The sequence below is a fragment of the Mirounga angustirostris genome, unplaced genomic scaffold (assembly GCF_029215605.1).
Source record: "Mirounga angustirostris isolate CCGP_5_RB_7025 unplaced genomic scaffold, mMirAng1.0.hap1 SCAF_2, whole genome shotgun sequence".
Classification (NCBI taxonomy): Eukaryota; Metazoa; Chordata; class Mammalia; order Carnivora; family Phocidae; genus Mirounga; species Mirounga angustirostris.
Window position 1 is genome coordinate 88528265 of NW_026991710.1, and position 12763 is coordinate 88541027.

Consider the following 12763-nt stretch of genomic DNA (forward strand, 5'->3'; position numbering starts at 1 on the left):
CCGACCCATCCTCCTCCTCTGGGCACGCAGTTCAGCTCTGAGCTTGCAGGGAACGGAGCCAAATCACTCCCAGATCAGACAGCCAGAGGCGCGTCCCTCTGCGCACAGATGCCCCAGGCTGACTTCCCTTGGGCCGCACCCCTCGGAGACTCCCACCTCTCCTTGCCCGCACCGCTGCCTGCCGGAAGCAGGGTCTTGGTAAAGTGGGCCGGGAATGAGCACTGGGCTGTGACATCTAAGATATCTGGGAGAAACAGGGTATTCTAGAAGGAACATAGAGAACTAGAAGGGAGCCAAGTTGGTGGAAGGAATGACTGGCTCAGAGGACCCAAACGATCCATTTCTCCAATATTGTTTACTCATGTTTTAGGTCATAAAAATGTAGACGAACCACTAAAGGAGAGGGCTTGAGTGGGCTTTGGTGGCGTTCCATTCTCAGCTTCGTGTCCTTGCTCATACTTGGTGAACAGACTATTATTATTTTTTTAAGACTATTATTAATCCGTTTCCTTCTAAGATCCAGGGGGAGCCAATCACTGTGTTGGTATAAGTTTTTTCTCCCCACCCCCAGCCCCCAAAAGTAACACTTAACTATCCCCTCCTATGCCATTCTGTTTAGATTTTCTAGTTAACTCCCAGAGCTTGAATGGCAGCATTAGGCCGCTGGGTTCACGTGCATTAAGAAAAGTCAGATGATTTTCAAATGAATATGAAACCTTTCTAACAAGTAGGTCTACTGAACATAATGGAGTTTTCCCTGGTTCAAGTTTAGGACTAAATGATGAGGAATTGGAGAGGTTCCAGAGGATAGTAATGAAAATGATTAAAGGACTGATGATGAAAGGTTCAAGGAGTTGGGATCACTTAGCCTGGAGAAGAGAAATTGGAGGGGCGATTTAATGGCAGTCTTCAAGTACAGTCGGTGGTGGAGGGTTATTACAAGTATGGCAGCCAGCTGTCCCCCAGCTGTACTGGGGACTGGGAAAAGGAAACCGGCTACAATTCAGCAGGGGATTTAAGTCAGACCAGGGCTATCAATGGTTCTCAAACTAGTTCAAGAGCTGGAAAGCCATAAAAGCTTAAGAGAAAATGATGGAATATAAACTGAAAATTGGGGAAAACGTTGACTTTCGGGAGATCAGTGGGAGTTAAAACCTACCTTCAGCACAGGGACACTTTGCTTTGGGGAGGCCCTTGTTGAGAACGGACGAGCTCGGAGGATGGAAAATGGCCTGCACCCTTGCTGACGGCTAGAGCCCATGAGGCTGGTCTGCGGTGTTCGGGGAAGAAGAGAATCACTCCTATCTGAATCCTGGTGACCGTCTTCTTCCCACTGGCCCCTGTGTACGTCTACACCTTTGAGGACTGCATGTCCTGGAGACTGGGGAAGGCACCCTTCTACCACAGGTGGCGGCTGGCCCCAGAGAAGGCTGCGTGGCGGCACCCCTCCGATGTGGACAAGCCAGCTCGGGCCACTGCCAGCTCAGGGGTATTGGGAACGTCACTCTTTTAAAGAAAGGGCACGCTGTTTTAAAATGTTTTATTACAAAGCTTCTTTTAAAAAATGCTCAGCACGTTAACTCAAACTGGAATGACAAACGTTAGATGGCAGTTTGGGGCAAAGGCTGTGCCTTGTTATTTAAAAAAAAAAAAATGGGTACATCAATGCTCATTTTAACAACTGGCATAAAATCCCACTAATTGGCTAATAAAAACAGATACAAATACAGAACATTTAAAGTAATAACAATTCAAGTGCTGGGCTTTTTACAATAAGGGGGTGAAAAGGAAAAGAAATGAAAATTCACTGCAAACCGGCCTGCTGAAAGTATCGGTTAAGGTTTACCATTAAACAAAGGAGATCAGAAGAAAAATAAAATGAAATAGGACGGCCAACTGCTCCCAACAGGGTGGGTTTGGCTGTCCCATTTATTTAGCTCTATCCAACACCTTACAAAGACAGAGAGGCCACTATTTGTTACAAGTAATTCACAGAGAAGCCACTTGTCTGACAAGATACCGCTCAAAAAAGGGCGGCTTCTTTTCATTTTTTATTTCAAACTTTTCCAGATCTTTGAATTTTACTCAAAAGCTCATAGCTAGCAAAATATACAAGAAAGTTAAAACTAAAAAGTGAAAATTTAAAAAAATTCAAGTTTAAAAAAAAAAGCAAACACAAGATTGATCCTTTTGCACTGTTAAATAAAAGCTTTAGGAGAAAGGAGGAAAAAAAAAAATGAAGACCGAAACAAAGCGGGAACTCTTCCACAAAGTCCCCCACCGGGATGCTGATGATGGATGCGCTGGCTGCCGGCTCCAGTCGCTCCCGGCAGGCGAATGTAGCCAAGTTACTGTCCTTGCCAAAGGGTTACAGGTATGGACGCAAGACGCTCTGGGAAGTGCACGTGGAGAGGAGGAAGGGCAGCTGCTCGGCCTGCTAGCAATCTCAGGGGCTTTGTACTTCTCGTTTAGAAAACCTTTTACGCTTTATTTTGGAACTTGGCTCTTGCAGTAGATGAAAGGGGGTTTGGCAGTGATTGTCTTTATGGATCAGTGTCTCTAGCATTGACCTCAGGGTGAAGGTGTTGTCAATTCTCCACTGGGGTCGACTGGGCAAGCCCTGGAGACAGTCTGGGTTTTCAACAAGCTTCCATCTCCAGAAGAGGTCCCGGGGTCGCTGCCTTGGCTTTGCACGTTGGGAATGAGCTTCGTTTTCCACCTCAAGAAGGAACAAATGAAATGTTGTTAATGTGCATTTGTCACAGTCCTTTAGACTCTATGGCATACAGCATGTGTCTTAAGATCTCTGCATTTAATAGTTAGTCCACTTAATCGATTCCGTGATGGATAAAATGGTTAGCCCTACGGTAGCCCCCAATCTTCGGACTACATTAGAGAATAAGTCTTATTGTTTCCACGTACACGTGTGCACAGGGACGAGGACTCAATTCACACCTCGGGTGCTGAGAAAGTGCATGGTGCGTGCTGAGCAGTATTAGGGCCGTCCGCACTCTGGCGACCTGGTAGCTGCTCTTATGGTTAATGCAACTACTGTCAACACTGTCCCTCAAGAGCAATGATGGGGACCGTGAAGAAATGATCTGTGCATGTCAGCTGCTACTGACAAAACAGGAGCAAATCAGCCCCAGAATGCTGTCGACTGAGGAGGCCTGCAGTGCCCCTTCAGTTCCCATTCTCCTGTCAAACGAACCTTTCCCTGGTTAGCAGGCAAACACCTGCTACAGCACTGTGCAGTTTGAAGTTTCAGCAGGGTACAGAGCCTTCACACGGGAGAATCAAAGAGCCAAGAAGGACCCTACCTTTCTAAGGACAAAGGAGCAAAGCCTGGACCCGTGGGGAAGGCACCCCGCAGTTCCCTATTTACATGTACTTTTGCAGCACAGATTTTCAAAGGTTTGGTCCAGGCTGCTCTTCCGGACGAGGAATGGCCTTGCAGGCCTGGGCTAGGAGCTCGCAGCAGCTGGAGACAAGTGCTGTGATCAGAACGGACTGCTTGCTGAAGGAGATAGAATGTCCCTCTGCCTGGATGCAGCCCTGCCCCAGCTGCGGGCTGACCCTCCAGTCGTGAGCTGAGGACCGTGGCCCCCACGTTCTAGCAAGGCAGCGCCTTCTGGGGCAGCACCGCGCACTTCCGGCTCCCCAAGCCGTCCTGGCCTTCCCCTCCCCCTTTCTTGAGCTGAGCACAGTCACAAGACTACTAGAACAAGCCGGGCTGTCCAGAGTGGCCATTTACTACACGGATACCATGTGCTTCCCTGGAAAGAATCTTAACATCTCCTAATAAAGCCATTTCTTTTTACAGCCTCCCATCTTCCCACTGTTATTGCATTATTTCAGTGTCCTTTTTACAAATCCTAATAGCATGACTAGTCTTAAATAAATTGGCCAAGCATTTGTCTTGCTATCAAGCAAGACAGACCAGACGTGGTTGCTTCTTTACAATACAGGACCATCAGGGCAGACCAAGTCTTACCTCCAAATGGGAGAAATGGGAGCCTTACAGAGTTGCATTATAGATATAAAACAGGTCAAATCAAGATTCTTTTCAAGAAACCACAGGCATGAGGCTCCGGAGCCTGGAGCCTTCCCACATCTAAGGCTTCACTGGGGGGCTGTGGCTGGGCCGGGCCAGGCGAGCCCCAGCGCAGCCCGACCCACCAGTGAAGTCGGTGCAATCAAAGCCCACAATTACTGCTCCCGCTTCAAAGGCAGCGCAGCAAGGCCCAGCTCACAGATGTTAGGGCTTGGGCCTCTCTGCCTGGGGTCACTGCGTGGGCCAGTGGTACAGTGGGTTTGGAGGCAGCATAAGACACCCCCTCTGCCATCTGCCCCCACCAGCCAGCTGAAACCGGTGAAGTTCTCTTGGGTCAAATGCCAATCTTGACAAAATATGCCGCCAACCAAATGGACCCTGGAACTCAAATGGGCTGAGTCACGTATGAAGAGCCCAAGTAGTCGAGGGAAAGCTGAAGAAGGCTTCACGAGTGGATCTGTTTCTGGGAGATAAACACTCCGAAGCATTAGGAAGGTCTAGGCCTTGATGCAAAAGTAGTGCAGGAAGGGCAGGAGGGAGATTCCTTCTCTGTAAGCTCCAACATAAGACGCTATTGGAAGCTGAGTGCTTCACCAGCCCCATCCTCGGGGTCCAGAGCCCAGCCCCCCTGCCTCAGACTGTCCCCCCGCAGGAGGAGCCAAGGAAACAAGCCCTTTGGGAAGGCTGAGGTGGAGGAGAGCAGGGTCCCCTAAAGCTGTCCGGGCCAAGCTGGGGGCAGCGGAGCTGGCCTGCAGGAACAACAGGGGAAGACCCCCTCCTCCTCTCCCCGTAATCAGGTGATATCATTTCCTTGTTCAGATAATGCTGAGGACCCCAAAAAGATGGGCTGGAATTATGGATCCTTCTTTCCTCCCTCTCCCAAATGTCACTAGTAATGGGCAAGAACTTTAAAATGTTTTTAGTTATTACGTGAAATTTGAGGAGAGAATATCAGAAGTTTTGCAAGAAGTCAACTGAGGCAGATTTTAATTGCCAAAACTGCCTTCGAGCAGCATGCCGCACACCTCCCGCCAGCTGCCTGGCCCAGGGGCAAACCGACAGAGGCCTGGTACTGCAAGGCGTGACCTCTCCTGTTGCACAAGGTCGTGTCTACGAAGGAGAGGCGCAGACGGCTAGAGCAGGGGGTGCCAGCACGACCGAGCTCGACTGGCCCTGGCCTAGCAGAGGACACGGAGGCCTGTGGTCGTTAAATGATTGGCCCGAGGAGGCCCCTAGAGAGTACCCATGCCTCCTGCCTCCACGGGGGTCACAGCCTCATGACTTTCCCCGTGACCTGGAGGTGACCTTGTCTGCAAGCCGGCGAGGGGGAAGGAAGAAAAACAACGGCTGCTGAGCACGGCCGTGCCAGGCACTGGGACACGCACCCAGTGCGCACAGCGTCCCATCATCACAACGGGTCCCTGAATTCCTGCCTGTTTACACATAAGGAAATCGGGGGTGGTGTGAGGTTAAACAACGGGCCTAAGGTCACCCAACCTGTGGGTGGCAGGATTCGCTTTTGAGCGCTAACCATATGTCTTCTGCACCGTATCCTGGAGCTAAATTGTCATTCACCCTCTTCTCTCCTGCCTACCTTCCAACCATCCGTCCATCCCCAGTCCACAGCACTGCGGAGGTGGTCTGCACCAAGACCACTGCCCACCCCAAGACGCTCTGCTAGAAGGCAGGATACTAAAGAGAACAAAAGGCATAAGAAGTTAACTCGGAAACTTAAATCTCCTCTAAGATGGAAAGTATAACCCACAAAAGCCAACTGCTTGTAAGTGAGCATGCCTGGGTTTTGGAAAGCGGAACGATCATGCATGGTGGGGAAGGCTGGCACCGAGCCCCCTTTCTGCAGCTGAAGTCGGCCCGAGTCCCAGCGCTGGAGACCAGTCAGTCTGCTGGCCGCAAGCTCCGAAGCAGGCTGGTTCCCGGAACCCGGAGGAAGAGGTTGGAGGAAGGGATCAGTGCGAGGGATGGGTCTTTGGCCCTGTGCTTGGATCCGGGTTCTACAGACGGAGGCATGAATCCATGCGTTTGCCTCCCCCGGGTTATTCAAAGGCAGTTCTCCGTGAAAGCAGACTTTGCAATGTTGAGGGGACGCTGAGGCAGGCCCAGAACCGTTACTGACTCGCTCCAGGGGGATTTCTGGTCTCTAGCTGCTGTGATCGGTTTCCCTTTGTGCCTCCTCTGTGGGCACATAGATCACATCAGTGGGCTACGCCTCCCAGGGCAGGTCCACTGGAGCCTTGCTACTTCTGGAAACAATACAGAAATATTCTCGAAGAAAGGGTGGAGTAAGAGAGCCTCAAAACTTCATTTTAGTTCTATAAGTTGAAGTGCTTGAGGAAGACCGTAACTATGTAGACTCACCTTATCCACCCACCTCCAAATTCTTTATCTAATTATTTCTCTGTGCGTTTTCCCACACCAGAGATGCTAACTTCACCTTCTAGACCTGAAGCAACAGGATCGGCACATCCTTGTTTTTCTTCTTTTCAAAGCCAGACTATCCCCCGTTAAACACCTGCGTGCGCATGTCTAGGTGTCTCAGCACACGGGGCGCCGGGAGGCACGGCGCGTTGTGGGCTCAGAGCAGAGCTCTGAGGACAGCCCTGGGCTGCTCTGAACACGGGCTCCAGCATACTACCAGGTCCTCCTGTGGGCAAGTTACTTGAATCTACCAAACCCCAGTTTCCTTATCTGCAAAACGGAAATAGTAAGTTCCCACCTTTCATAAAGTGTGTTGAGGGGAAAAAAGGAGATCATGTGCGTGGTGAGTGGGCAAGTGTCTGGCACCTGAAGGGCATCATGAAGGTTCGTTCCCGCAGCAGATGGAGACTGGGAGGTACAGACAGACCCAGGCTCGAACCTGACCCCGCCGCATAGCAGCCACGTGGCCCTGGACAAGTTCCCAGCGTTTTCTCCTCTGCCTAGAGGCCAGAGGTCTCCCCTGCCCGGGGCTGCCCCAAGAGCGGCATGAGGTACCCCAAGCAGAGGCGTCTCTCGGAGCATGCCGGACACAGCATGTGGCCAGAAATGTCCATTCTATCTCTGCTGCTCCAACCTCAACATGTTTGTCAGCAAGATTCATACTATTTATAGAACTTCTGGTAGAAAATTAAGACCAGTAGAGAATTCTGCAAAATCTCTCTTATGAAATATGAAATATCTCTTATGAAACAGTATCTCCAGCAACACAATAATTGAGAAAAGTAATCCCAAAAGGGCAGCAAAAATTTGTTATATTCTTGAAGAACATACCTAAAATTTTAGAAAGTTTCAGGTTAGTATGAATTAAAACTTAAGCACAGAGGTGTGCGTACTGTCCCACTGAAACGCTCTCATTTTCCACTCATTCTGCCAAAAAGAACAAAGCTCACGGATGCTTTCAAGCAGGATCACCTCACTCATCTGGATCTGTTCTAAAGACGACCGCTGCCTCAGGCTATCACAGTGCTATCAAATTCATGCGCAAAACCAGCACCTTTTACCCTTCCTTACAAGAGCACCCTCCATATACCAACTCAGAGCCCATTTGCTTTAACTCACAAAGTATTCAAATAAGCTTCCTGAATCTACACCACAGACCAGAGAAACCTTACTTTAGGGGAGGGTCAGAGTCCCTGACAACTAAGGCAGGCACAAAGATTATAAAGAGCAGATTTCTTAAAATCCCCCATTACTTGCGGTCATTTCGCATAGTGGCAGACAGCACCCATTCCTTGTTAGCATATACTATGTGCTCGTTAGAATAACAGCATGAAGTATTAAGAAATACTTAATTCCCTCTCTGTTGAAAGAGAGGGTGCACTCAAGAGTTAAACAAATTACTTGTTTTCAAACTTAAAGAAGTAAACCTAGAGTTCTCTGGGAAACCATTATCCAGAAGGGCTCATTTGCTCAACAGTTCCCGATGGCTCATTGAGAAAAACATCCTTTTTAAACCAAATTTGTCCAAAATAATTTTCTTATTCTATAAACTGTTAAGTGCATTGATCTTAATTCAATTTCATGCTCTTTCATGAACAATACTAAATATTACATGTCTCAAGAGGGTTTAAATGAGCCTTTCCGTCTATTATTTGTTAATGGCACGTGATCAACCTTGGTAGCCAAGGGTCCGGTTCCCTGTTTCAGTTTCCCAAGGCAACTTAAGCACAATTCTAGCTCTTCTGACCATTAAAGAGGGGAAAGGATTTGACAGAAGGGACACTGCAGCACAGGAGAGAGTTTAAAAGCTTTCGCCTGTGTCTTCGCTAAGGCACAGCTGGCTAGAGACCCTCACCCCGTGTGACCGAACAGACTCCAGCCAGCCGCTTCCTGGTGAGCAGAAGCACACACCTGTTGGGGTGCTTCCTAGCTCCACTCTTGACTGTCCCAACTCCCACACACCCACAGTGAGAGCGATGTGCCCCGATGGGATTCTGTACAGCGTGACCATCCCCTGTGGCCACAGCTGATTATGGGCTAAGGCCAAAGTGTGACCCATGCTGGGCTGACCGGAGTCCCTTCCCTGGAATTTGAATCATCTCTTTGGGACACTGACACTAAAAATGTGTCAGCTTGGGAGTTCTGGACATGTGCTCAAAGAGCTGAGAAAGTCCATCTACAGAAGGGAGGAGGAAGCAATCTTGCGGGACAGATGTAAGAACAGGCCATCTTCCAGTCCTCTCCTTGAGCCATGTGCACTGTTGTCTTTGGCTCCCACAAGATGCTCCTGCATCTTTAAAATGGACTTCCCCATTCTCCTTACTCCAACATGGGCTGTCCTCCTTGCCATCAAAGGCCCCTGTCACAAGAGTTAGCGTAAAGTGTCCCGGAGAATGGTCAGAATTTGAAAACCTGCATTCCACACACCACTTAGTCTAGCCACACAGTGTCATTATGCAGCCATCTCTCTCTTCAGGACAATGTGCCCAAACCTGCCCTTCCTGCCAGAAGTCTGGATTTTCCTTCCTGAATGTTCTTACTATGGAGTTCCTGGTAAGAGACATTGTAACCAAGTGTCACTGCCTTGTGAATCCTCTACAAGGCTTTTACAGATCTGTGACAAGTTTAGCAGGAATCTGTGGACAAACATACAAGGAAGGAAGTCACGAGAAGGCCACTGCCTCAGACAGAGAAGGTGCCGTGTGGGAGCCTCTCCAGGCCACCAAGATCCCCATCTCCTAGGAGAGCAACCTGCCGACCCTGTCAAGACAAATGTCACACCAGTGGCTGCTTGGCAAAAAAGATGAAAAATGAAAAGCAGGATGTCATTTTTTTCACTTTCCCATTTTCAAAGCCTTACTTTTTACTTTGAGATGTTTCTGACCTTATTATTTTGTAAGAGCCTGGCTTTGCTTTCTAACTGACAGGTCAACCAGAAGCAAATACCTGAGGCTTATTGATGCCTAATGACTACATCTGCTCTTGGGGGCACAGAATTCAGAGCAAAGATGAGGCAGAAGTGGCAAACTCACTAGGGTGAGCATCAAAAACCGTATGAAATGTTTTTCTCAATGTGACCACTGAACACAGACTGCTCCCTGACTCCAAGAGGGCACGGGTTCTGGAAGACTTTCTTCAGGTCTCAGTCCCATGGCCAGTCCTGAAGGTGGCTCCAGCCCCACTCTGAAGCTCTGCAGGGAGGCTGCATAAGCCTCAGGGGCCCCAGGCCCCCAGCCCTTACTTAATAGCTCATCAGACTCCCCAACATCACCCTCTAATGGAAAGTTAGACATCGTTTTTTAGAAGATGTAAATCCACGCACTGCACAATTAACTATTGCATTCTATACTGCACTGGAAATTACCTCTCCCACACACCTCTTGGCCCCAGGGAAATAAAGGCTGAAGTAAAAAACACATTTTTCTCAGTTTATCAAGTAGACAAGGTAGAGTTTACACCAAAGTCAAAAACCTATGTTTTTCCAAGTATGTTTGTATGTGGGTGCCTGCCTGTGTGTATAACCAAAGTTTGTATTTTAGATAGCTCATTCTTTCTTTTAAACTAGCTCATTGATGTTAGATAATCAAAAGAAATATGTTGAGATATCATAAAAATATCTTTTCCGTCTATGTAATTTTAAGATGGGATTTTTGTATTTGTTTTGTTAAAGTAAATATTAATAAGCCAGTTATGTTTTTAAGTTAGTAAACTTGGGAGTGAAAATTCCCTTCAGCTTTTCAAAAATCCTAATTCTTTGCTTCTTTAACACCTTATGAATCTTGATTAAGTCAGGAAGAAAGGGAAGTTCAGTATTTGATGATGACCTCGGACTTCTGACAAACTCTTGAGAGGTTACATATTCCAAATAAACTTGTACTGAAACACTGGAAACTCCCAGCAACTCAGTCACTGTTCTATCAAACCCAAGAATTCCCCACATGACTAGACAGCTCAAGTGTTACTCCAGGAAGCCTTCCTTGATCTCACTCTGATTTAGATACTTATTCTATTTTAACATAATACATTTTATGCTATAAAGGAAAGGGATGCATTATTTTATAATTACCTATTTTTATGTCTTCTTAAATTGAAAGCTCCTCCAGGAAGAGTCCATGGACAGAGTCCATTTAGCAAATACCCCCACTACCTAGTGCAGTTCAGTTCCTGACCTGCAAGTAGTCCTCACGGATGTTTGAAAAACGGATAAAGAGATGATTGGCATTTACAACAGTGGCCTTCCAGGGAGACACAGAGAATGTGTGCAGCCCCAGGGCCCTGGGCTTCCAGCATTCCGACAAGTGACAAGTTAGTCCTAAAAGCTAAGGATGAATTTGGCTTTCTTAAAAGACTGCCCAGCTTGGGAATCTCTAACCTCTAACCATGTCTTTTATGGAGCCCATTTCTGATTATCCAAAAGTTGTTGCAGAGTGCTGAGACTAGGTTAATGCTCATTTGTTTCAACCGGATTTCACCTGAGTGGGTATGTTTATAAAGCACGGAAATAGAAACATGGAGAGACGGGAACACCGTTGGGTGTATGGGGAACTGTTAACAGGCTGGCTTCTACGTTGGGCTGTGTGAGGCACCTGCAATATTATTTCCTACCAAAAAAATGAGAGCATTAGATGACACATGTATCTTTTAAGGAGCAGAAATACAAGTTTTCAGAGGGCTTCTTGTTCGCTGAGGACAGCCTTTCCTTATTAAGTGGGGGTATTTTCCCTACGGTGACTAGTGGTACTTCCACTACCATTACACTAGTTCAGAGGAATGAGAATTCTCTAGCGTTTGTGCCACATGCGTGGCCATCTGAGCTCAAAGAGCTAACGTAACAGGACTTTTCTTTTAGGACCCCAAGATAATGTTACGTTTCATTGTGTACACAGAGAAATAAACCCTCTCACAAAGCTCTTCGTTTGGAGTCACGGTATCCTCCCCTCCTGGGCATGAGGTTCCATTAGCTCTACCTCAGGGAGGAGGAGGAGATCGGGAGGGATTCGGCTAATACTCAGCAGCTTCCCTCCAGAACTGAAACCAGGCCCCGTCGTCAGCAGGATTGGCTCTAATCGAACATCTTATCTGGGGTTGGCTTGTTTCTAAGCTGAAGCCAGCACTGGTGTGGCTGTAGTCTGGGAAACAAGGAACCATATGTTCACATCAGTGGAGAATCCAATCCCCAAACCAGAGGCAATGCTTCTGAGGCGCCCGTGCTGGGGGGAGAAGGGGAGGCAGGAGGTGATCTAGACAGAATTGAAAAACGGCCATGCTGTCTACGTGTCATGTTCCAGATCATACCGGTGCTTTGGTAGTTCTACAGAGCCACTCACAGAACAAGGACTACAAATCAGTAAATACAAGACACCGAGTCTCTTCGACAACACTGGGAGGCAGTGCAGACCACGGAAGAGCTAAGCAGACCCGAAGCTGGGCCGAGAGGACCCCAGCACTTTCACTGCGCGAGGAACCGAGGTCTACAGGCTTTACAGGACCTACCCCAGGCCATGCGTGGCTGGGGAGCGCATCTGAGAGCCTGGGTGGCCCTGTTTCCAGTCTAAGCGCTTTCCACAGCACAAAACACTGTCTTTCGTTTCTCTGCCACTGCTTGGGAGTGAAAATTCTCTTCAGCTTTTCAAAAATCCTAATTCTTTGCTTCTTTAACACCTTACGAATCTTAAGTCAGGAAGAAAGGGAAGTTCAGTATTTGATGATGACCTCGGACTTCTGACAAACTCTTGAGAGGTTACATATTCCAAATAAACTTGTACTGAAACACTGGAAACTCCCAGCAACTCAATCACTGTTCTATCAAACCCAAGAATTCCCCACATGACTAGACAGCTCAAGTGTTACTTACTCCAGGAAGCCTTCCTTGATCTCACTCTGATTTAGATACTTCTTATTCTATTTTAACAATGCGTCCCTTTCCTTTATAGCTGTGTATGGTTCTGGAACAGAGCAGCAGCAGAGAAACTAAAGACGTTTTCCCCCCACGTCTTTCGTTTCTCTGCCACTGCCCTGTTCCAGAACCATACACAGAATACCCTCCATTTTTCAGGGATAACCGGCCATTACCAAGTATCACCTTCTCACAAGGGCCTTTCCTGACCACCCCACCTAAAGCAGACCCCCAAGTCAGTCCCTGTTTTATTTTTATGACGGCACTCATTCTGCCCTGTTTATGTAATAACTGCCCTCAGCCATGTAAACACTACAACAGCAGGGACTTTCTTTGCCTCACTCAGCACTGTATTTCCAGGTCTTACGACGATGTCT

At 47.8% G+C, this 12763-nt stretch overlaps 1 protein-coding gene across 4 annotated transcripts in view; it reads right to left on the reverse strand.

Moving 5' to 3' along the window:
• Window positions 1–1530: 1530 nt before the first annotated feature.
• Window positions 1531–12763, reverse strand: part of LEF1 (lymphoid enhancer binding factor 1) — a 120633-nt gene continuing 109400 nt past the window's right edge. For all 4 annotated transcript variants that reach the window (XM_064584943.1, XM_064584944.1, XM_045880615.3 and 1 more), the window contains one exon: window positions 1531–2719. In XM_064584943.1, coding sequence (XP_064441013.1) covers window positions 2640–2719 — 80 coding nt within the window. In that variant the 3' untranslated portion in view covers window positions 1531–2639. The remainder of the gene's footprint in view (window positions 2720–12763) is intronic.